This window comes from Chlorocebus sabaeus, chromosome X, assembly GCF_047675955.1.
Source record: "Chlorocebus sabaeus isolate Y175 chromosome X, mChlSab1.0.hap1, whole genome shotgun sequence".
NCBI lineage: Eukaryota > Metazoa > Chordata > Mammalia > Primates > Cercopithecidae > Chlorocebus > Chlorocebus sabaeus.
Genome location: NC_132933.1, coordinates 37,072,444 through 37,096,095, shown reverse-complemented (window position 1 = coordinate 37,096,095; position 23,652 = coordinate 37,072,444). Strand labels below are relative to the sequence as shown.

The 23,652-nt window shown below is 33.7% G+C and overlaps 1 protein-coding gene across 1 annotated transcript; it reads left to right on the top strand.

Moving 5' to 3' along the window:
- The first annotated feature begins 877 nt into the window (after positions 1-877).
- SLC6A14 (solute carrier family 6 member 14) lies at positions 878-23,129 on the top strand. Its single transcript, XM_037988862.2, has 14 exons — positions 878-925; positions 1,958-2,123; positions 5,123-5,254; positions 6,854-7,015; positions 7,810-7,957; positions 9,085-9,217; positions 10,949-11,089; positions 15,500-15,728; positions 17,080-17,205; positions 18,394-18,512; positions 19,051-19,150; positions 19,427-19,536; positions 21,682-21,849; positions 22,853-23,129. The coding sequence occupies exons 1-14, from the start codon at positions 878-880 to the stop codon at positions 22,997-22,999; spliced, it is 1,929 nt and encodes a 642-aa protein (XP_037844790.2). The 3' UTR covers positions 23,000-23,129.
- Positions 23,130-23,652: the final 523 nt, after the last annotated feature.

The window sequence follows — 23,652 nt, the reverse complement described above, 5'->3', positions numbered from 1 at the left end:
TTATTTCCTCCCTGGTCAAGCTGGGATGTTTCCTCATAGTTTACTTTCTAGGCCTCATCTTTCTTACAGAGAGTGCTCCTTTGTTAAGGTTAGAATTTCCCATAAACCTGCTCAATAATTTGTTTGTGTTTGGCTTCTTTGAAATACTATACAAAGCAATCCCTGTAAAAGGCAAAGCTGTCCTGAAGGCTGAGAAAGGAGCCTGAGACATAGGCTCCAGGTTGCTTTTTTCAGGCAGAGCCAGGTGGGTAATCTTATCTCAGATGGCTGCTTTTCAAGGTGCCCAATTCAGGGGCTTTTCCTCTGGGAGCAGCATTTGCCCCAGGGAATCAAGTGCTTTCTAGTCAGGGGCAAAAATTTGGGAAATCTGAGGACCCAGGGTGGTATGATCTGTTAGGGAGAATTTTGGGGAACAGAATGGCCCCCTTCTCCCTCCAGCATGTGTGCAGATCAGCACTTGGCCCCAGAACAGAGACCAGATTGAGAGGCGAGGTTAGGAGGAAACAGGGGACCCAGGAAAGGAGGCTAGATTACAAACGCACCTACACAGCTCTGAGTCAAAGGCTGTCAGTCATCTCGACTCAGACTGCTCTGCTCTCCAGCAGCCCAGCCCTTTCCCAGGGCTGGGGCAGGAGATTGCTACATGTAGGCTTATCTGGGGAAAAAACAGAGCCTCACTTTAGTCCCTTCCGGTAATTGACACTACTGGACACCCAGGAGGGGGAGGAGAGAGCTTCTCTTCATAAATGGTCCCACCCCTGGGCAAGGTGGCTCACTCACTCTGGCAGGTAGGAACAGGGGAGTGTGCACCTGCCACCAGTCAAGCTCAGCCAGACTGCAAGAGGAGGCGAGGCGGAGCCAGCCGAGGGAGTGAACCATGGACAAGTTGAAATGCTCGAGTTTCTTCAAGTGCAGGGGGAAGGAGGTAGGGGTCTGGGAGCTGCGGGAGGTGTGGAGGACCTGAGAGTGGAAAACTTAAGGGGGGTTGCTAGTCTGTTTTTGCTTTCTGTGGCTGTTCCTTGTGCTCCACATTTCTGTTCAACTATTAGGTGTGCCTGAGACATACCTATAGAGTAGAGAAGAAAGAAAAGCTCTTACTCTCATAGCTAGAAGACTTAGGGCCACCTCATCCTCTGCCTTGGTGGTACCCACAAAATCCTGTTCTCTGTCCGTCTCCTAACTGTGTCCATATGCTAGAGGAAAGTACAAAAGTACACATTGTTCTTAATTGACCCAAGGAACCCTCCATACCCCAGAGAAGTGAGCAGGTTGGGAGAGAACCTCTGTCCCTTCTCTCCCTCCCAAGTGGAGACAGAACTACTTCATCTGGTGAGACAGGACTATTTGTCTCTGCATATTATTCTGTGGCTTTTAGAAAGGCACTGATTTTAATCTGTAAGACAGAGAAAAGTTAAACTACCCTTACCTTGATACATCCAATACTATCAAACCATAAGAAAAGTTTATAGATTCTTGCTTTTTCTTCCAGCAGACACTACATTTGATCCTGCTCAAAGATCTGCTACAATATCAATAGTAATGGCTTTATCTAATTCATCTTTAAGACTTTTGTATTTGAAACCTGATTTGTCTAGTTTCATTTTCCCCTCACACTGGTGTGACAAACACCTTTGTATTTCAAACCTGATTTGTCTGCTTTCATTTGTGTCTCACACTGGTGTCACATTTAACATTTTTACCAAAATTTGGATAATCTCAACTGATGGAGTATTAAACATATCTACTTACAGAACTTTGCTCATTTTAAGGGGTAAATGTTATAAAGTAAAAGCAGCTATCAGCAGAAATCTTCCCAACTTTGTAAAGCATTCCCCTGAGCTATGGTTTTCAGGGTTTCTTCCCCCCATTTTCTGTTGCTCTATGGATTTGTGAAATTATGCTTCTGTGGAATTTGTAATGGTAGAAAGGCAAGCTGTTGATATTTTTTCTTCCCCAGAAAGTGTCGGCTTCATCAGAGAATTTCCATGTTGGTGAAAATGATGAGAATCAGGACCGTGGTAACTGGTCCAAAAAATCGGATTATCTTCTATCTATGGTTGGATATGCAGTGGGATTAGGAAATGTGTGGAGATTTCCATATCTGACGTACAACAATGGTGGAGGTATTCTATTTCACCCCCACCCCCACCCCCGCTTTTCCCTCCAGTTTTAAGTGTGGTGCTGTATGGCCTCTGAGGATATTTTGCGAGTTGAAGGAAGGCATATGATAGTTGATGGTTTGGGTTAGTGGGAGAATGAGAAATAAGCATATTGAATTTATTATTAGTCTGAGCTACTAGCTCAAGTTAGAAAGCTAGTTTCACAAAATCCTCAGACATAAACTTGATAAAAGCTTTATTTTTAGCATTTCTAAGCTTCTGATTTGAGATCTCATGTAATCTTCAACTATGACATACTTTTCCAAATTTATGCATGTTTCTGTGATCATCTGTTCAAACTCAAGTTGTGCTTTGCTTAATTTATAGCTGAATCAGAAAGAAACAGAAAAATAAGTTCTATTAAGAAGCTCAAATAAATTATTTGCTTAACTAAATGCACTACATTTTGGTGATTTAAGTGTGGAAAAAGATGATTAAAAAGTAATTAAAGTTTTAGTATTTTAAGCTGCAATATTGAGTTACACGGATTCCAAATTGGACTGATTATGTGGAAGATCCTTCTAAAATGAAATAACTTAGTTCAAGAATTAATGTTTTATTCCTGCAAAAAAAACACTGTGTATACCTTGTAGATCATTAGAGTAGGCTCAATTAGAAAAAGGAGAGAAAAATAACTTTGAGGTGACACACAAAGGGAAATAAAATGAATTGCACAATTCTCTAGTAATGTCCAAACAACTTTTCACTTACACCATATTTTATTTACTTGTAATTACAGGTTCTATTAGAAGTATAGAGGTGGCATGCCCTTATATTTCATAACTGGGTACCAGTGAGACTGTGCCACTATAATTATTTTTCTTAGTATAATAGGATTTTGTGTGGTGATATTTCAATCACATTTCTTGTTAACTGATTACATTAAAATATTCACAGTGGTCTTCAGAGACTTAAGAAAGGAACTCCATTTATTAAACACTTTAAGTGTCAGTAGCATGAATTCCCCTATCTAGAAGCTGGGTCATTTAGTCGTCTTGGTATCGAATATTAGCTGGAAAATGCATCAGAAATCACAATTTTATTTCCATCTGTGTCGTAAGGTCCAGTGTGGTAAAGAGAAGCATTCTGGATCATTTTGAGCCTCTTGTAACTCATGTTTAGAATAAGAAATTCCCTGTGCCTTGACATCGTACATAAGCCCAGTAATTGCCATGAATTTTTAGGAACTATATTAAACTAGTTTTAATATAAACTTTGAAAATATAGTAAAAAAATAATATTAATTGTATACTATTGTATTTTTCACTATTTCCTCTGAAATTTAATATGCCATATTGGCTTTCAATTTTTTATAACAACATCATTTGGGTAATAGATGATCTAGACACTCTCAGTCCTTCTTTTATCCAAGAGTGGAAGAGGAAAATGAAATTAAAATTTGGTAAATGCGAATTAGGTTTAAAAATATAGTCAGGTTTGAAAAGTTATTTCTAAAGTCTGGAAATATTTTTATCTGTATATTCTTTTTAACAGTTTATTAAAGTGAAATGTCATACCACTTTTAAGGTCTAGGTCTGTAGTATTGACAATTTGTGGCCACTATATTAACAATTTATCATCTATGGATAGTATTAATAATAAAATAATATAATAGGTGAAAAGTCAGGTATAACACTGAAGAAAATAATCTTTTTTAAAGAAAAATACCTGTTCACACTCAGCTGGTAAAGCTTGTTTATTGTTGTAGTTAAATAGGGATATTCCGAGTTTTTTTCCTTCATATTTGTCATTCATAGGACTTAAACTTCTATTAGTCGTAGTAAAGATGGTATGTGCATTGCAACATCTATACAAACATATTTTTCCCTGTGGTCTAGTGACTTCCAGAGTTAGTGTTAAAGTAAACCACTTACCTATGAATAAATAACAAGTACTTTATAGACTCATTTTTAGTAGAGTGCATTTTGAGACTTGAAAAAATGTTATTCCTAGGTACGATGTTACAGTATCATAATATGAAAAATACTTGAGGCAAAACTGTAACATGAGTAAATAAAATGTATATAATCTGAAAACCCATTTTTATCCACTGATGCCCACATTCTTTATTAAACTTTGCCAATACTTCTGGAATGTTTTATTAGTAAGCTTAATATTCTGCCCTTGCTTCAACCTATAATTTGGCATGGTTTCTAATGAAAAATACCATGCTCCAAAAGTGGAAAGAAAGAAAAAGGAAAATGATAAAAGGTTAAAAGTATGGGCGAGGTGAATTGTCTAGTGTGGGAGAATTATTCCTTATGAAATTGAAAGTTAACTACAAGTATTTCTCAAAAGTTCAGAGTCTTCAAACAAAACCAATACATTTTGTACTAACACTGAGTGAAGAACCTTGTGACTCTTTGGAGAATAATAAACTTAATTGCAGTAACTTATACTCTGAGCCACATTAGCAGTTTTACCCCAAGTCTTAAAAATATACCGTTTATCTTTAAAGGAGAAAGGAGGAAAACCAATGTTGAACATGGGTCATGGGCCTGGCATTTTAGCAAGTGTTTTCACATAGACCCTGTATTTGAACCCTTACCACAAACTAAGTTGGCATTGTTCTCCGCTTTTATAAGGAATCGAAGGTTCAGACGTTAGACAAATTGCTGGAGGTCACATAACTGGTAAATGGTCTAGCCAGGATTTCATCCTAGGTCTATCTGGTTCCAATGCCTGGGATCGCTCAATTCCTCTGGCTTACTTTTTATGCTCTACACTTTTTAGTAATCACAACAGCCTCATTTGGTAATACTAGCATCCCCATTTCGTAGATGAGAAATCCAAGGTTTAAAAAATCAACTACTTATTCATAGAAAGTAGTGAATTTTAGGCCCAAACCCAGCACTCTCTGATTCCACTGTATCAGGATGCTTTTAAAATGTTATGCTGGTTGTCAAAGTGCCATCAAGACTCTGAGCTGTAATAGTGCTTTGATTCTTTCTCATCCTTTTTAGGCGCCTTCTTGATACCTTATGCAATTATGCTAGCATTGGCTGGTTTACCTTTGTTCTTTCTGGAGTGTTCACTGGGACAATTTGCTAGCTTAGGTCCAGTTTCAGTTTGGAGGATTCTTCCATTGTTTCAAGGTTGGTATTAAAGCATTTTCTTCACCATGGTTATTTGTATATTTGTGCATATAGCTACCTTCACTGTGAGGAACAAAAAATTGCTTAAAATTCTGACAATTTAAGGCAAAGAAAACATGCATTATTGTTGTTTTGCTGTACAGTATGCCACTGCAGAATTTAAAAAATCAAATGTTTTTATTTCCGTTTATCATGGGCTGCAGAAATGGGAAGGGTTAGAAAGCACACCAAGAACAGTTAGAAGGGTGTTCATTTTCACCTGGTGAATTCTTTTGCCACATAGTCTTGTGCTCTAGTTTAAAGCCTCTAACTTTTTTCTACTTCATATGTAGTCTGTGTCTTACTGCCTTTGCATATCTTTTACAATGCCTCATTCAGAAAAGTTGAAGGGTAGGTCACTATTTTTTCTTGGATGCTCTTAATAGAATAGGATGCTGATAAAGCTTAAAAATGCCTTGTTATTAAACATCAAACTACCTCTTTTGACTGAAGATTAAATATCATTTTGGTATGTGCTAGCTGCTGAAAATTATTTGTTTTCAATGCAACATCAAAAATAAATTCATAGTGAGGTAAATAGAATATTGTTCTGGAAGAGTGGAGAAACTACCTTAAAAGCTAGTTTTAAGCATAGGAGTTATATTCAGCATGCTAAACTGCATTTTGAAACTACTTAGTTAAGGAAACTTTGGATATTTAAATTCAGATTGTTACTGAATTATTTAATTTTCTTTACCCATGGTTGTAGATATATGTACACCATCCCTCCAGGTCATTATTTTAGAGGCTTCATTTTCTACTTTTCAAAATGTTGATGTCTAGATGAATATTGTATTGGTCAGTGAGTAAATAAGATACGAGCTTTGAATTTTTTTTTTTTTTTTTGTCTAAAGATGTCGACTTTGCATGATCTGACAAGAATTTGCAGGCTGAATAAGAAAATGTAATAGACATGGGTTTTTGTTTATGTGAATTTGATGTGCTTACAACAAGTCTTCTGGCCTTGGCCTTAATACGCTTTCTAATCAACTGAGAAACTGCATCAGAAAGCCAATCATAAAAATAAATTTAAATTTAGGAGAAAATTACTCAGACAACATTAGCCCCTACTCTCCCAGAAAGAAAAAGGAAAAAAGTCATTTAAAACAGTCTTTATTTATTTATTTATCTATCTATCTATCTATTATTTATTTATTTATCTTTGAGACACAGTCTCACTCTGATGCCCAGGCAGGAGTGCAGTGGTGGATCTCGGCTCACAGCAACCTCCACTTCCCAAGGTCAAGCAATTCACCTGCCTCAGCCTCCTGAGTAGCTGGAACTACAGGCATGCACCACCACGCCTGGCTAATTTTTGTATTTTCAGTAGAGACAGGGTTTCACCATGTTAACCGTCTTGAACTCCTGACCTCAAGTGATCCGCCCTCCTCAGCCTTGAAAAGTACTAGGATTATAGGCATGAGTCACCGCACCCTGCCTGAAATAGTCTTTTTTATTTTAAAATAGATTTTGTGGTAATTGAGATCAGCTTTTTTTATAAATTAGCAAAATAAATTTTACTTGAGTTTGGTTTTTATTTTAATTGTTCTTTCTTTCCAGGTGTGGGAATTACAATGGTCCTGATATCCATTTTTGTGACAATCTATTACAATGTCATAATTGCCTATAGTCTTTACTACATGTTTGCTTCTTTTCAAAGTGAACTACCATGGAAAAATTGTTCTTCGTGGTCAGATAAAAACTGTAGCAGATCACCAATAGGTAAAATTTGTCAACCACCAAATAGTTCTTTTATATATTTTTTATAAGCTTGAAGGGTCAAATCATTCTCTAAGCAACTTAGGTACGATTTTAAATGGTCCAAAGGTCACTGGTGAAAGCAGAAGATAGCATATATAATCGGAAAAATGATTTATACAATGTGTTAATCCCTGAGAGCAGCCAGGAAGGCTAAATCATGCCTAAGAGTACTTATTCCAGGCCTATGTCCTGGGCAGGAGAGGAGAAACTGAGAAAATGATAAAGGGAGAAAAGTACTATCCAGGATAGTTGTGTGTGTCTCAGGAGACAGTAGGTGTTGTTCATATCATATGTTGCTAATCTTTGGGATAATGTACCATCCATGTCATAGGCTATTACCATTTTAATTACCTATGTACATCAGAGGATAAATTTATAAATATTTAATGCTACTGAGAAGTTTAAAGGCCTTAATTTGTCTATATGCATAGGTTGGATAGGTAAATCTACACACAAAAGTTTGTTAGCGCACTAAACCTCAACTGAAACAATTGTTACTCTATACCTGTTGTTACTGTAAATACAATCACAGCTTAAAAGGGTAGACAGTTTTGTAATCCCTCCTAGTTTAGTAGAAAAGATTTTAAGACGCTGAATGTACATAGCTTATTTCATCTGTAAGGTTTCTACTCCACTTTTTTCAAGTAACAATTTTGATGATAATTTAAATATTTTACCATTAAAACTTTTTTTCTAGGAAAGCAATCTTCTAAAACTAAGTACATGTCTGTGTCTATATTTTTTATTATCTTTAGTAACTCACTGTAATGTGAGTACAGTGAATAAAGGAATACAGGAGATCGTCCAAATGAATAAAAGCTGGGTAGACATCAACAATTTTATCTGCATCAATGGCAGTGAAATTTATCAGCCAGGGCAGCTTCCCAGTGAACAATATTGGAAGTAAGTATACTAGATGATTTACTTTTAAGCAGATGTTATCTTAAAATTTATATAAAACAACAAAATATTAATCAAACCCCCTTCCTTAACACATAAAAAGGAAAATCAGGACAAATTATATTTCATTTAACTCAAATGTCTACCTATCCCAGGTGACTAGTAGCTACCTGCAAAATTAGCTCATAGTCAGCAATGTGTCTTTTATAAATTAGTTATTAAATGGTCACAACACTGTAATGATTTATTAAGCACTTATTAGCTATGAGTTAGGAAATTGCTTCAAAGAAAACACATACAAAGTTTAGACTACAATGATCAAGTTGTAATGATAAATCGTTGGGTGATGAATAATATTGCTTTTTAAAAAAGTGTGATTCTTCAGCAGTTTTGTTTACTGTTGTCATTATATGGTAAGAATAGATATGTAGTGTTATATTTACTTTCATTAATTTCAAATGATCTCTCTTTACTTACTCTATATCTATCCATTACCCTTACCTAATATTGTTGACTCTACTGCTAAATGACCTCTTCTTCGTTCACTGTTAATGACCTTTGTAACTCTGTTAAACTTTGGATCTTCAAATGTTCTCAAACTTCAAGCTTAGAAATAAGATCCTAGATTCATGCATGTACCTAGTGAGAATCTTGGAATTTTACAGAAAGTCTGTGGAAAAAGTGTAAATAACAGGATCATTTGAGTTTGATGATATCTATAAGTATGGAATGAGGAAATATTTAATATAATTTTAAATGTTTTCCTCATTTTAACATAAGAAAATACTATAATAGTAAAATAAAATAATCTGACATAAAGTCAATTTCTTTATATAAAAGATCTTGAAATAGAGGAAAATAATAGCTAAAAGAATCAGTAGATCTTTTATTCTATGGTTTGAAACTTTGGATTGGCTATGGTTAACTGAATTCAGAGCTTGGCCATTTAATGAACTATCTGTGCCTCTTCATATTGATAGTATCTATCAATAAAGGCTCACCAAACTTCGACATATTAATAAGATACAATATTCATGAAACTTCCACCTGGATAAATGGTATTACAAAATTCAATGTATTTTCTTTAAGTCAAGTGATTCTGTGATCATAAAATGACTTATGTATTTCAGTAAAGTGGCGCTCCAACGGTCAAGTGGAATGAATGAGACTGGAGTAATTGTGTGGTATTTAGCACTTTGTCTTCTTCTGGCTTGGCTCATAGTTGGAGCAGCACTATTTAAAGGAATCAAGTCTTCTGGCAAGGTAACTTGAAAAACACATTAGATAGTGATATAGCAGCTTTCCAATTTCATTGTAGTTCAATATCAAACATTATCAAAAACATGTTTTTTTCCTTCTATAATGGAAGCATTCAAATGTGTGAAAAGCTTTCTAAATAGTTATTTTAAGCTCTAAGTAAACACATAGGGTCTCTGTTATTGCTAAATACAAAACAAACAAACAAAATAAAAACTGGTACTAGAGGTGCACATTTCTTAAAAACATGGACTCTTTTAGCTGATAGAGCATTCTGAGGTTTAAGAGTATATTATTAAATTTTCTATCCTACTATATAAAGAAGCATCTTGAATGGAATCATATATTGCAATATATGGTTTGGAAAGTCTAGATTCTTGTTCTGTATAGAGTAATAGTATCAGGAATCCCCCAGTTGGAGAGAGAGAGAGAGAGAGAGGGAGAGAGAGGGAGAGAGAGGGAGAGAGAGAGAGAGAAATGTGTGTGTTTGTGTGCATGTGTGTGTGTCTGTGTCTGTGTGTGTGTATATATATATGTATATGTATATATACACACAAAAACTATGTATTCATTCTCTTAAAGATTGCCAAAATGGACACAGAACTTTTTCTCTCAGTGAAAGGGCCTCTTCTGAAAAACATTCTGTTATATTTTCTCACTTCATTGTTTACTTTTATAAACTTTCAGAGAGAATAATGGTAATTTAAGAGAACAACATGAAATTTTCTCTGTGAACAGTTACACAATACCCAGAAAAAAAATGTTTATGTGTTTTGAACTAGTCAATGGATATTTCCTCAAAGGTGGAGGACAGGAATCACTGGGGATCTTGTCTTTGTATTCTCAGTACAATATCTAGCACATTCAGTTAATGTTAAGTTGTGATGAGACATGCTGTTACATTACAAAAATACTGTGAATATCACAAATCAAGTGAAAACTTTCCAAAATGTTTTAGTTCCACATTTTTTAAACCCTTGGTTTCCTTTTGATGCTAATATTGAAAGAGTCCATTAAAGTCCATTTACCCAGGTAATTAATTTTTATTGGTCTCTGGATGACTTGTTTAAATCGTCTCCTTGGATGTATTATAAAACGCAGGACATCTACGGATCAAGGAAATCATCCACATTAAGGCAAAGCTGGTCTCAAAGGCAATCTGCTCATCTGGAACCATGTGTTATCTAGTACAGAAGCAGTGCACTTGTATGTGTGCTATCAAACTTTCTTAATGGGAGCTGTAAGGATAACAGTAACAGGTGTCCAGTATTCACTTCAATATGCTTTTCTGGGATTTGAACATCTGCTAGGAAATATTTTCCTTTTCTTTGAAGACTGAATATATATTAATCAATGCAGGGTTTAAATCATTTCTCTCCTCACCTCAATGCAGTAATTTACTGAGAGAAGACATTCAGTCTCCTCAGACATGTATAAGGATGTATTTATGAGAGCAGTCCATTTAGATCCCAAGTTATCACTGCTGATGTATTATTTATTTACAGCATAAACCTGGGAAATGTGGATTAATACATCAAAGTATTTTTGAAATGAATCACTTGAGAATAGTGAGGACTAAAATGAGAAATTATGCTAACTTTGGTATATCATCAGACCTTATGAAATCCCCTGTATTTTATTTAATTAATCTCAACTGGCTAATAATTTTACTTGTATAAAATTATACATCATGATTTTAAAAATAATTTACTAATTTTTGGTTACTTTTCTTGGTAGGTGGTATATTTTACAGCTCTTTTTCCCTATGTGGTCCTACTCATCCTGTTAGTACGAGGTGCAACTCTGGAGGGTGCTTCAAAAGGCATTTCATACTATATTGGAGCACAGTCAAATTTTACAAAACTTAGGGAAGCTGAGGTGAGTCTTAATTTGGATTTCAAATTATCTGAGGAGGTAAATCTTAAAAGCAAATGCCAAACATTTTTGGTTCCATATGAATATAGTAATGTAATAGCTTGCAAAAGAATATACAGTTAAATTTGTTAGTTTGTATCCACTAGGATGTCTGACTTAGCTAATATTTAACATGCCATTAATATTCTTTTATTGATAGTGAGCTAATTTTTAGAAATAGGATTTTTAAAGTAATTTTTATTCATATAAACTGATTCTACTTGACCAATAAAATTCCAGGCTTATTAATCTGAAAAACAATATTTCATGCATAAATACCTGCAAGTTGATGACTAGGGCTATGTGATTTATTGGATAAGCTCAGAGTAGCTTTAGAGATTACTGTTGAAAGTTTAATGGTCTAATATACATTTTAATTTTCTTCAAAATTTAATATCCCCAAAATATTATCAAATTTTGTCTAGTGAATTGTGAAGTTAAAACATAAATTTGACATGGAGTAAGCATTCCATAACCAAAATTGTTACTTATACGAAAAACTTAAACATGTGCCATGAATAAGAATTGGGTAACCCTGTTTCAACTTTACCTTTAGATAATGGCTGAATGTATCACTGGCATATAACATCTTTTAAAATTTGACTGCTGAGAGTATTAACAGTAAGTGTACTACAGATAGTATGCTTCTATTAGTATGGCCTAGAATACTTTCACTTTTTTTTTTTTTTTCTTTTGAAGACAAGAGTCTTGCTCTGTTGCCCAGGCTGGAGTGCAATGGCATAATCTCTGCTCACTGCAACCTCTGCCTCCCAGGTTCAAGCAATTCTCCTGACTCAGCCGCCCAAGTAGCTGGGATTACAGGCGTGTGCCACCACGCCTGGCTAATTTTTTTGTATTTTTAGTAGAGATGGGGTTTCATCATGTTGACCAGCCTGGTCTCAAGCTCCTGACCTCAGGTGATCCACCCGCGTTGGCCTCCCAAAGTGCTGGGATTACAGGTGTGAGCCACCGCACCCAGCCCTTTCACTTTTTTACTAGTCACATCACATTCTTAGCACACATTAAGCTTCTGTTCAACTAAAAACCTGTAATTTTATGTGGAAATCAAGAGAGATTATGTTAATATTATCTGCCATGCTAGTAGTACTATTCAAAATGGATATTAGTTTTAGTTTGCTATAGTATTCTTCACGGAACTCATGCTAATTTCCAACCATTGCCATCTTCTTCTCTAAATACTTACAAGAGGATGTGTAATTATTTCTTGTAAATTTGTTTTGTAAGCTGTGCCAAATGTATTAGCTTTTAGTTGCGGAAATCTGTCCTTAATTTACAATTACCGTTCTGAAAACTGAAATGCCAATCTTTGGTCTTTGGTTACCTTTTTTGGTGCTCAATAATTTCCACTCAATGATTAATCACATAGCTTTAACTTATTTTAGATCTATGGAATTTTATTATTGTTGTCTTGGAGATTAGTATACTTTGATGTGTCTACAGGACAACTAATTTGCTTCTTCATTTATCTTGGGCCTCACTCTTTTTATCCCTATTGGTTAATCTCTTCCTAATTTGAAGACCATTTTGGATGGTGAATAAGAAACAAATAAAATGGAACTTAGCATTCATCACCTTCTCCACGCTAGGCTATTGAACAAGATAAATTATGTTAATGCACTTGGAAATAGTAAGCTTTTATATAAATATGAGCTAATGTACAATTGTTTCAATTATTTCTGTTATATTATACTATCTTGTTAGAGTTGCAGCATTTTCCCTAAGAATTAGATTCACCATTTTCTTTGAAACTCATGACTTTGAGCCTAGTTAAAAATCCCCTTTGATATTCTTTTAGTGGCTTTTGCAAGCCTAAGATATCTGGGTTTTGTAGTTTCTTGAAATCATTCTGAAAAATTTATATGACACTTTTATATTGGTCTGTGTTTCAGTGACTCTAACATCTTTAAAAAATCAGAGTGAAACCTAAAGCTCCTTGTGAGACAAACAATTTAATCTTCTCACCCCCTACTCTCCAACACAACATGACCCAACTCCTTCTTTTTGGGGTTTGCTGGCAATGACAATTGTTTTTCTTAGATTTTTAAAAATTCCTCACAATATATATTCTAAACATGGAATCATAATCAGGTGTCTTTCCTTTCCTTTAAATATCTGAACTTCATTTAGATCTCCAGGAGAGTAGAGAACCACACCAATTTATAGATAGAGGAGTCTTTAGCAATGCGAAGATTATTTTTCTAACTCCCTCATTTTACAGTGATGAAACTAAGACTTACATAGATTCAATTTTAGCCAATTGAACACAACCAATTCATAAAATTTGAATTACAATTTCCTAATCCCTAATGTAATAATCTTGTATATTGGTATGAGATTCTTAGATATGGAGATTAAAACTATGTTTGGAATTTCTCTTCACTTTTGTCTGCAACCTAGGTACACATCATGGTATTCAGTAGCATTTTTACACAACACAAGACTGCCACACCCACTTCCAGCTCCCCCTGTCTATCCCAAAATAGTTTTCTATGGAACTTGAAAACTGATCTAAATTTTATTTGAAAAAGATAAAGGCCAAAACCCCAAGGTGTATCTGAAGTGAAGAGGACTTGTCCTATCAGATATGAAACAATATTTAAAATGCTATACTAATTAAAAATAGTGAGGTGTTAGCATAGGTAAAAACATATAGACCAGTGGAACAGGATAATAGTCTCAGAAATAAACTCAAAAACAAATGGAACTTGGTATGTGGCAGAGGTGGCAATGCAGATCAATAAGTGGTGATAATCCAATTGATAGAATTGATATCTAATTGATTTAACTGATAATATCAATTATCCTTGAAAAATTGATATCCCACTTAGGAAACAACATCAGTTGGAAATTTCACATATCATTCACATATCACACATATTGATATGCACAATATCAATATTAGGTGAATTGAAAAGTTAACAATATAGGCAAAACTTGAATTCCTTTAGAAGAAAATGTAGAATCGTACCTTTATAACCTTGGACTAAGCTGTTTTTTAAAAGTAATAGAGATCAAAGATAATACATATAGTCAAAGATGGATACCTTCAGCTACAGTAAACCAACAACAAAAACTTTGGTTCATCAAAGGACACAATGTTAAAAGGTAAACAAAATTAACTCACAAATTTGGGAGGAAAAAAAAATCAACATATATAATAGTCAAAAGATTAGAATCCAAATTACATCAAGAATTTTAGAAACGGAGTAAGACAGCCCAAACCAAAAACTGGCAAAAGACATGACCAGGAATTTCACAGAAAAAAACAAATCATGTGGAAAATGAAGTGTTTGCAAGTGGGTGGAGGAATGGGAACCCTCACAGCCAGCTGGTGGGAGTACAAAATGGTACAACCCTTTAAAGAACAATTTGGCAAGATTTAGTAGAAGGGAGGAATGCATATACTTTTCGACATCACGGTTCCACACCTACGTATGGGGAATGTACAAGAATGTTTACAGCTCCATAATAGCAACATACTGAATGACCTAAATGTCCATCAACAGGAGAAAGGATAAATTGTGACATATGCAGTGTGGCAATAAAGATGTGGAAAAGGGCCAGGCGCGGTTGCTCACGCCTGTAATCCTAGCACTTTGGGAGGCCAAGGCGGTCAGATCACCTGAGGTCAGGAGTTCCAGACCAGTCTGGCCAACATGGTGAAACCCCATCTCTACTAAAAATACAAAAAAATTAGCCGGGTGTGGTGGTGCATGCTTGTAATCCCAGCTACTTGGGAGGCTGAGGCACAAGAATTGCTTGAACCTGTCAGGCGGAGATTACAGTGAGCCAAGATTTCACCACTTCACTACAGCCTGGATGACAAGGAGAGACTCTGTCTCGAAAACAAAAACAAATAAACAAAAACAAACAAAAAAGAAGTGGAAAAGAATGATTAAAACTACATATATTTAATTTAGCCAAATGAACTTGCTTATATTCTTTCACTTTTGAATTACAAAGTGGACATTTTATATAGTTCAACTTGATGATGAATAAATCTCACAATACCTAATAAAAAATGGCATGTTGTATATGTTTACATGCATTAAGATAACTTTTCTATAAATTCCAAAACAAAACATTCAAACTTAAATGTAAAGAAGAACAAAGAAATTATGAACACAAAAGTCAGGATAGCAACTACCACTGGTGGGTAGAAGGGTGATAATGATGAGGAAGGGGTACAACAAGGATTTAAAACACTGTAACATTTTATTTCTTAAGCTGAGTAGTGGGCATTTGGGTGTTCATTTCATTGTTATTAATAATATATTCTTTGCTTATGTGAAGTATTTACACAAATAAAAATTGAGTATATGTTTTAAAATATTAAATTATTTTCTCTTATAGGTCTGGAAAGATGCTGCCACTCAGATATTTTACTCCCTTTCAGTGGCTTGGGGTGGCTTAGTTGCTCTATCATCTTACAATAAGTTCAAAAACAATTGCTTCTCTGATGCCATTGTAGTTTGTTTGACAAACTGTCTCACTAGTGTGTTTGCTGGATTTGCTATTTTTTCTATATTGGGACACATGGCCCATATATCTGGAAAAGAAGTTTCTCAAGTTGTAAAATCAGGTATATAATACTATATATTATCAACTTTGATTAATTCAATGTATCTCACTTAAGAAACTCCACTAGAATTTATAGAAATTTACTTAACACAGTTATGATTTAGAATATTGAATTTTCTTCCTCATTTCATCTTATATAATTTTGTTGCTGCAACAATATAACAATTCTTAGATTATCCATGTAAACAAGAGTATATTAGGGAAATATTGCTGAAGAAGATAGGATGTTTAATTTTGTTTAGTCCTTGCTAAGCACTTCCCACGCATTATAAAAGAAACAAAATGTATATACAAATTCCCTCTGTGCAATTATATTACAGGGTTTGAATTTTTAAAACACATGAATATCATATAGGTGAGAGAGTCAAGTGACTTTGAGTTTCCAGTTGTGTCTAGCTTTAAAGGAATCTTAATGAACTCTCTAATTTTACAGATATTAGCTAGGGATGCTTAATTATCTGGCTACAGATTCCTGGGGAAAAAATACTAGGGTTGTTTTAAGTAGGGATGCTTCATTAAAATTTTGTTTATAGTTAGTATCATATGATGGAAAGACTGGTGATTCATAACGGAATGTCATGGATCTTGTAGATTATCTAGTGTCTAGCTCCTAATTTACAGAGAAGAGGATTGATGCACAGAAATGTCATATATATCTAGCAGAAGGTCAAATATTTAGGAAGTGATAGTGCCTAGACTAAAAGCTAATTTTCATGAATCCTAAGTTAGTCCTCTGGGAGGTCGAAGAAACTTAAAAATACTTAAAACTGAGGATCACATAATTAATACAACTGGCACAAAATTAAAAAGCATGTTAAAGGTAACATCAAATGGAAAACAAGTTTTAATTTATAGTTTCATTACATACGATTTTGCATATATGCATATAGTGATTCTGGGTAAACATTTGGAGAGAAGGTTAAAAACAAAAGTTAGTCCCCAAATATATCTTTCTTTAATAGTGCAATTCTTTTAGAGTATCTAGGCTAAGAAAACGTGAACTAATTTACGTTTCTGGAATTTAAGACAGCTTTTATTCTTTGTCAATCTTAAAAAATAAGATAAGTTAAATAAAACTATTAAAACAATTAAACTTTGTTATGTAAGGAATGTACCATTTACATTACAGTCTATTTGCTAACTTAATTCATGTCACATGTTCACATTATCATATCACAAAACAACCAAATTAAATATTGTAAAAATGGAATGTGAAATAGTTGGTAAAAAAAATTTATGTCATGGATTGTGTTGCCAAATAAGATGAGATTTTTCTAATATCTTATGTTTTAAATGTTTAAATATGTGAATATTCTTGGTAACTAATTTAAAATATCATACATTTTTCGTAGGTTTTGATTTGGCATTCATTGCCTATCCAGAGGCTCTAGCCCAACTCCCAGGTGGTCCATTTTGGTCCATATTATTTTTTTTCATGCTTTTAACTTTGGGTCTCGATTCTCAGTTTGCTTCAATTGGTAAGTAATACTTCCAGAGGTAACATATTCCTCTTATATTTCTTTTGCATTTCCTCTATTTGAAAACGTGCTTTTATTACCCCTATTACCCCCTCTAGCTGTTAATCTCAGAATGATCTTTCTGAAAGTTGTTTTAAATGAAATTTAAATACAGAAAAATACTTGACACTCAAAAGGAATACACATTAATATTTTATCATACTTGTTTCAGATATTTTAAGAAAATAAACTGTTACAGGTGAATTTGAAGTCCTCTGTCTTTCTTTTCTTAATACAAGTCACATTTTTTTTCTAGAAGCAACTCTTACCATAGATTGTGTACATTATTCTGTCCATGTTTATATACATTTTATACGTGTCTGTACATAGCATATACATTTTCAAATTTGCACATAAATGTGAAGTTTCATAGCATACATATGACTCTGAAAGTTGTTTTTGCATTGATTATGAATCCCATTGATCCAAAGGCATATAGATCTAAATAAATCACAATCTCTTTGTTGACATAATAATGGGCATATGAATGATATACAATTTTTTAAAAATTACACACACTGCTGCAATGATCATCCTTGCACATACTTCTATGAACACATAAGGATTTACCTAGGTTACAAGACTAGAGAAATTCTGAAACAATTTTCATCCTACCACTCTCTCACATACAATATTTTCAGTTTACTCTATTTATAGGATAAAATCCAGACTTTTCTGGTTGACTTTCAAAGTCCTTGAAAATTTCAAACATATTCTCTGATATTTTCATTCTCACATCCTTCTACTCTTAGCCAGTTCCCTATTTCGTGAACACATTTATTTCTAAACCTAGAATCCTTTCTGTTTCCACACCACTTATTCAAATATTTACCTTATTTAAAAGTCCTACTAGAATTCTTCCTTTTAGACTAATTCAGCTCACAGGGGACTGTTACCTTACACTTGTTATCAATGAAAAATCATACAAAGCAGATTAAAAACAACAAATAGAGCTGCATTTGATTTTCATCAGAACCAAGTGGTGACTGCCAAAAGAAATAACCCTGTGGGTTTTTAAAAGCAAGGAACAGGGCTCAGAGTCTATTTTCAACATGTATTTGTAAATTTGATTAACATACATTGAATTCTGTGATTAACAGTATTGGCAAATAAGTTGACATATAACACGTCATTTCTCCCCCTCTGAAGAAACAATCACAACAACAATTCAAGATTTATTTCCCAAAGTGATGAAGAAAATGAGGGTTCCCATAACTTTGGGCTGCTGCTTGGTTTTGTTTCTCCTTGGTCTCGTCTGTGTGACTCAGGTATACTATAGCATTTTTTTTTTTCATAGAAACATATTAGTTGTAACATACTTTATAACCTAACTAAAGAAACCAAAGCTTAAGATGATGCTTAGTGACAAGTCCAGGTCTGACTTGGGTCAAGGTTTTCTGGGTTTTAGCCCATTTTTCTCCATTACTGCTTTTATGGTAAGTCTATTTTGCAGATGAGGAGGCCGAATAACGGACAGTTACCTCAGTTACAATAAGATTATAGACTTTAAACACAAACTACATTTCTCACAACCACTTCAGAACATACAGACATTGCATACCATTCTGATAATCAACAAATTTAAGTACTTATTTTCTTTCCAGTGACTCAGTATAGATTGAAAGATTTTTGAGATATTTAAAGTCACATTTGGGTTTACATTTGAAACATTGCTTTTCAGATTTTAGCAGAAGGGAAATTGAAGGAGCACATGTCAAGATCAAATTAATAGATTCAATTTGAACATCCCATCAATCATAAAAACAATTAAAATATACTTAGAAGTAATTAATATTTTTTTGGTAGGCTGGAATTTACTGGGTTCATCTGATTGACCACTTCTGTGCTGGATGGGGCATTTTAATTGCAGCTATACTGGAGATAGTTGGAATCATCTGGATTTATGGTAAATAGTAACTATAAAATTATTTTCCAGTTTTATTGAAATAGTTTAGTTTGATTCATTTTCATTATGTTTACCTAATTATACTATTAATTTTTATACTATTATAACAGCAAAGTACAATATACTGGACAAAATTATGTTATGAAAAAATAATTACAGGTGTATGATTCATTGTTGTCGTACAGAAAAATGTTTAGACACAGAAAGATAATTGATGCCACAATGGTTACTGGAAGATAATAAGCAAGGACTCAATGTACTCTTTGTTTTCTTTAGGAGGGAACAGATTCATTGAGGATATAGAAATGATGATTGGCGCAAAGAGGTGGATATTCTGGCTATGGTGGAGAGCTTGCTGGTTTGTAATTACGCCTATCCTTTTGATTGTAAGTAATAATATACCATGAACTTGGTTTCAATAATACATACATTCCAAGATGAACTTAATAATTCACATTGAAGACAAAATGCAAATTAATTTTATAAATGAATGATTTTCAAGTTTTGCAGTATTTATGGCTGGTGCCTCCAAGTTGCCTAAATTAAAAATGCCTTTGCAGTATTATTCTGAGGCCATCAGTTTAAACATTTACCATCTGAGAAAATAAACAGGTTCATATGGATGTAAAAGTTATCAATAATTTAAAATTTATCAATAGAAAAAATGAAAATAAAACATGTATTTGCTCATTCCCTAAAAAAATATGTTGAGCCATCAATAATATTCCTAACCTCTCTGCCAGGCACAGAAAAAACAAAGATGCATAAGGCCCAGATCCTCCCTTCAAAGAATTCAGTTTAAATATACTGACTGCTGAGAAACAACAGTCCTATTTTAATCCACATTTTCTCTCTTAATGAGGGAGGTATTTGGCAGATGAAAGCAGTAAAAGAAACTTACCTGTGTCAATAGGGGCAATGGTTTATGTTAATAAATTCAATAATTATTACTATTTAGGAGCTGAGGTAAAGCAAAAGTATGTCTTACTCGAGAGACATAACTTATCAACTTAAAATCTTCAAATAACATCTCAGGACAGTAAATGGCTGAGCACCAAAATAAACACTACACTGGATGGAGAATGACTATGGACTAGAAATAATGGTGGTGGGGTGAGGCAGTGTCAAAGCTTCAGAGATTTATTTTGGTTCTCATTGCCTTCATGCTTCAAAGGTTTTCCTAGAAAAGGCCATTAAGTAATTATATCCAGGATTTCCTTCAAATCTAAAGTATCACATTTGTTTGTAGAGAGGATTACATTTTTTAACATTATGAGATCAATTTCAAAAGGTGAGCAGTTTGGAACGAGATAATGCTGAATTAAAATATTTGGATACTCCATATTTTTGCTAAAAGATTTTGAAAATGATGCTAAATATTTTTATTTCACAAGTCTCCATAATAAAATAAACCCCCTTGTAAACTTAGAAGGTTTAGCTGGATCTCTTAACAAGCTAATATTCAATGATTACATAAGTTTGACACCTGAATTTAATTTAAAATGCAAAAGTATTACATATGAAATGATTTATATTGCCATCTATTTTCCATAAAGTCATGTGTATTGGACTCCACTATCCCTCATCCATTCTTTTGTAGTTATGTACATTTATAGTAACTGTGAAATATATTTAAATTACTGTAATTAAATTAATGGAGCTAAGCCATTTAATTTTAAAATTAAACTTATAGTTCTATTTATTGTTTTCTCACTGATTTTAGTAAAACAAAGACAGCTAAATTTAAGGAAACTCTTTGATAATTATTGGGTTTTGTTTTGTTTTGCTTTACCAATTTCTAATTAATTAGTTTTAATGCTTCAACATTTCGGATTTATTTTAACTTGGCCTTAAAATGTGTTCATCTTTGACATTCAGATTTGACTGTATTTCCTAAACATATATTGAGGATTTTTGTTTGTTTGTTTTTTGTTTTTCCCTCAGTAAGATGCTGAAAGTGAAATGTGCTTTGGTAAATGCTCATCAATAGTGTGTGTAAATGCATATGTGTTTTTGATGTGTCAAAAGGGGAGCTTTGTGCAATGGGAAAGAATAGAAGCAATTCCTAAGCAAGGAGAAAAGCATGCCCACTAAAGTGTACTTCACATTCTCATTGTATTAATCTATATGCTGGCATGTAGATTTAATCTATGGCATAGAATAAAATCATGCTATTATAAATCAAAGTGAAAAGCTCAGTAACAGAACATTTCAGATATTATTTTACTTTCAATCTGATATATGGTCAAGTATTTTATTGAAATATATGTTGAACAAGTATTTGGATTTATAAATATATGATGGTGTTAATTTTGGAAAAATTTATTCAAAGTAAAAATAAAAGTTATTTATTTTGGTTCATTCCATATTGTTATCTTCTGGTTTGTTACCTGATTATTTCAATTATTTGAATATATTTTCATATTAATTATTTTTGATAAATCACATCTGAGGAACAGAATCAAATTGCTAATCATCAGTGCAATAACGTCTAATCTTTAGCTTTGTCTTTGCATATTTCACTTTGACAGGCGATATTTATTTGGTCACTGGTGCGATTTCATAGACCTAATTATGGCACAATTCCATACCCTGACTGGGGAGTTGCTCTAGGCTGGTGTATGATTATTTTCTGCATTATTTGGATTCCAATTATGGCTATCATAAAAATAATTCAGGCTAAAGGAAACATCTTTCAAGTGAGTGCATTAAAATTGTTTATACTTTATACAAAGTAGTTATGATCAAAATGGAGGTTAATTTACTCACATGATGGTAATATGAAATTAAATGAAATACAATTAATTACTCCTTCCTCTTGGCTACTTCTATACCTGACACAGTCATCCGTTACTATTGCACAATATGGTATTATATTATTTATATATTTGCTGTGCTTCTCTAGTGGGGAAAGTCTGGTAGTATTTGTTGCTGTATCCTCTGGCCTTGCTACAGTGCTTAGCATATGACAGCTATGATATCTATACCTATGTTGAGTTGTCCCTGAAGATGTCACAAAGCAAATGACCTGTTTGCTTTATATCCATAGTCACTACTTTTAAACCTCATCTGGCTATAATATACATCCTAATAGTGTTTTTATACTGGAATAAGCCTGGTAAATATCTTGAACCCAATCTAGAGCCTGAGTCATCCCTCTTCCATGGAGGTCTAGAGGTATGAAGTTCATTATGACATCTCAGTAGGACAATGACAAAGTAGGCTCAGCAGTCTTAGATTTAAATAAATTTCTAAGTCCATACAACGATGGATCCAAATCAATGGTTTGATCCTGGAACTCCCATTTCCTTTGTTCTTGAAACACATCCCAGCTATACACTGGTTTAGATCCTCAGCTTGTCCTCATCCTAAGGCCAGAATAGAAATATCTGATTCAGTGAAGGTACAGAGTAGTCACTCTGTTACTCTAATGGGTTCACACACCTTGTTTTGAAATCATTTACATGCTCAGTTATTTTGGTTTAATAGTTAATATACTTCTATTAACAACTAGCAACATTTGATTATACCTTTTTCTTGGTAAACTGTGCATTAAGAACTTAGATGATCACTTTTTAGTTTTCTATGATTCTTATTTTTAGTAAAGAAATAATTTAAATGAAAGTACATTTCAATATTAGATTGTTTATAGATTGTAGTACTTAAATTCTAAGACAATGATTTTTTGTTTTTTCATTTTAGCGCCTTATAAGTTGCTGCAGACCAGCTTCTAACTGGGGTCCATACCTGGAACAACATCGTGGGGAGAGATATAAAGGCATGGTAGATCCCAAAACAGAGGCTGACCATGAAATACCTACTGTTAGTGGCAGCAGAAAACCAGAATGAGATCTCATTGAAAAAAATATAGGATTGTATAATGTGATTTTTTTTAGAATGGGGGAAACTTATTTATTTGTATGTTAACTGAATAGGAAAATGTACTTACTATGTTCATGATGGTGTGATTTTTTTCACATTTAAGCAGGAATGCAATATAAAAATGTGAATCTCTTAATGCTCAGCCATGTGCTTATTATATTTCTTTTTAGATAATGTATCTGTATAACACACACACACTTAACTGTCTCTATTTCACAATTATATCTTTGTAAATAGTATATGCTTTTTTAATACATCGGAGGCTTTATTTTGAGCTAATTTCTTAGAGAATAGTTATATTTTCTATTACACAAGTTTAAAAATATTATTTACTTGTATTTTCTTAATATACAATCTTTCTTTTCCACAAATATGGGTGGGAAATAAATCAGTACATTTAAAAGAAACTGTTAAAACTGATGGCCTCTAAAAAAGGATGAGTTTGTGTCCTTTGTAGGGACATGGATGCAGCTGGAAACCATCATTCTTAGCAAACTATCACAAGAACAGAAAACCAAACACTGCATGTTCTCACTCGTAGGTGGGAACTGAACAATGAGATCACTTGGACTCGGGAAGGGGAACATCACACACCGGGGCCTATCATGGGGAGGGGGGAG

Excerpts from the sequence above, each read along its gene's own strand:
- SLC6A14 (XM_037988862.2), top strand. The coding sequence starts at position 878 with ATGGACAAGTTGAAATGCTCGAGTTTCTTCAAGTGCAGGGGGAAGGAG. Across the intron at positions 15,729-17,079 it reads TTCTCAAGTTGTAAAATCAG|GTTTTGATTTGGCATTCATT; the intron begins GTATATAATACT and ends CATTTTTCGTAG. Across the intron at positions 21,850-22,852 it reads CTAAAGGAAACATCTTTCAA|CGCCTTATAAGTTGCTGCAG; the intron begins GTGAGTGCATTA and ends TTTTCATTTTAG.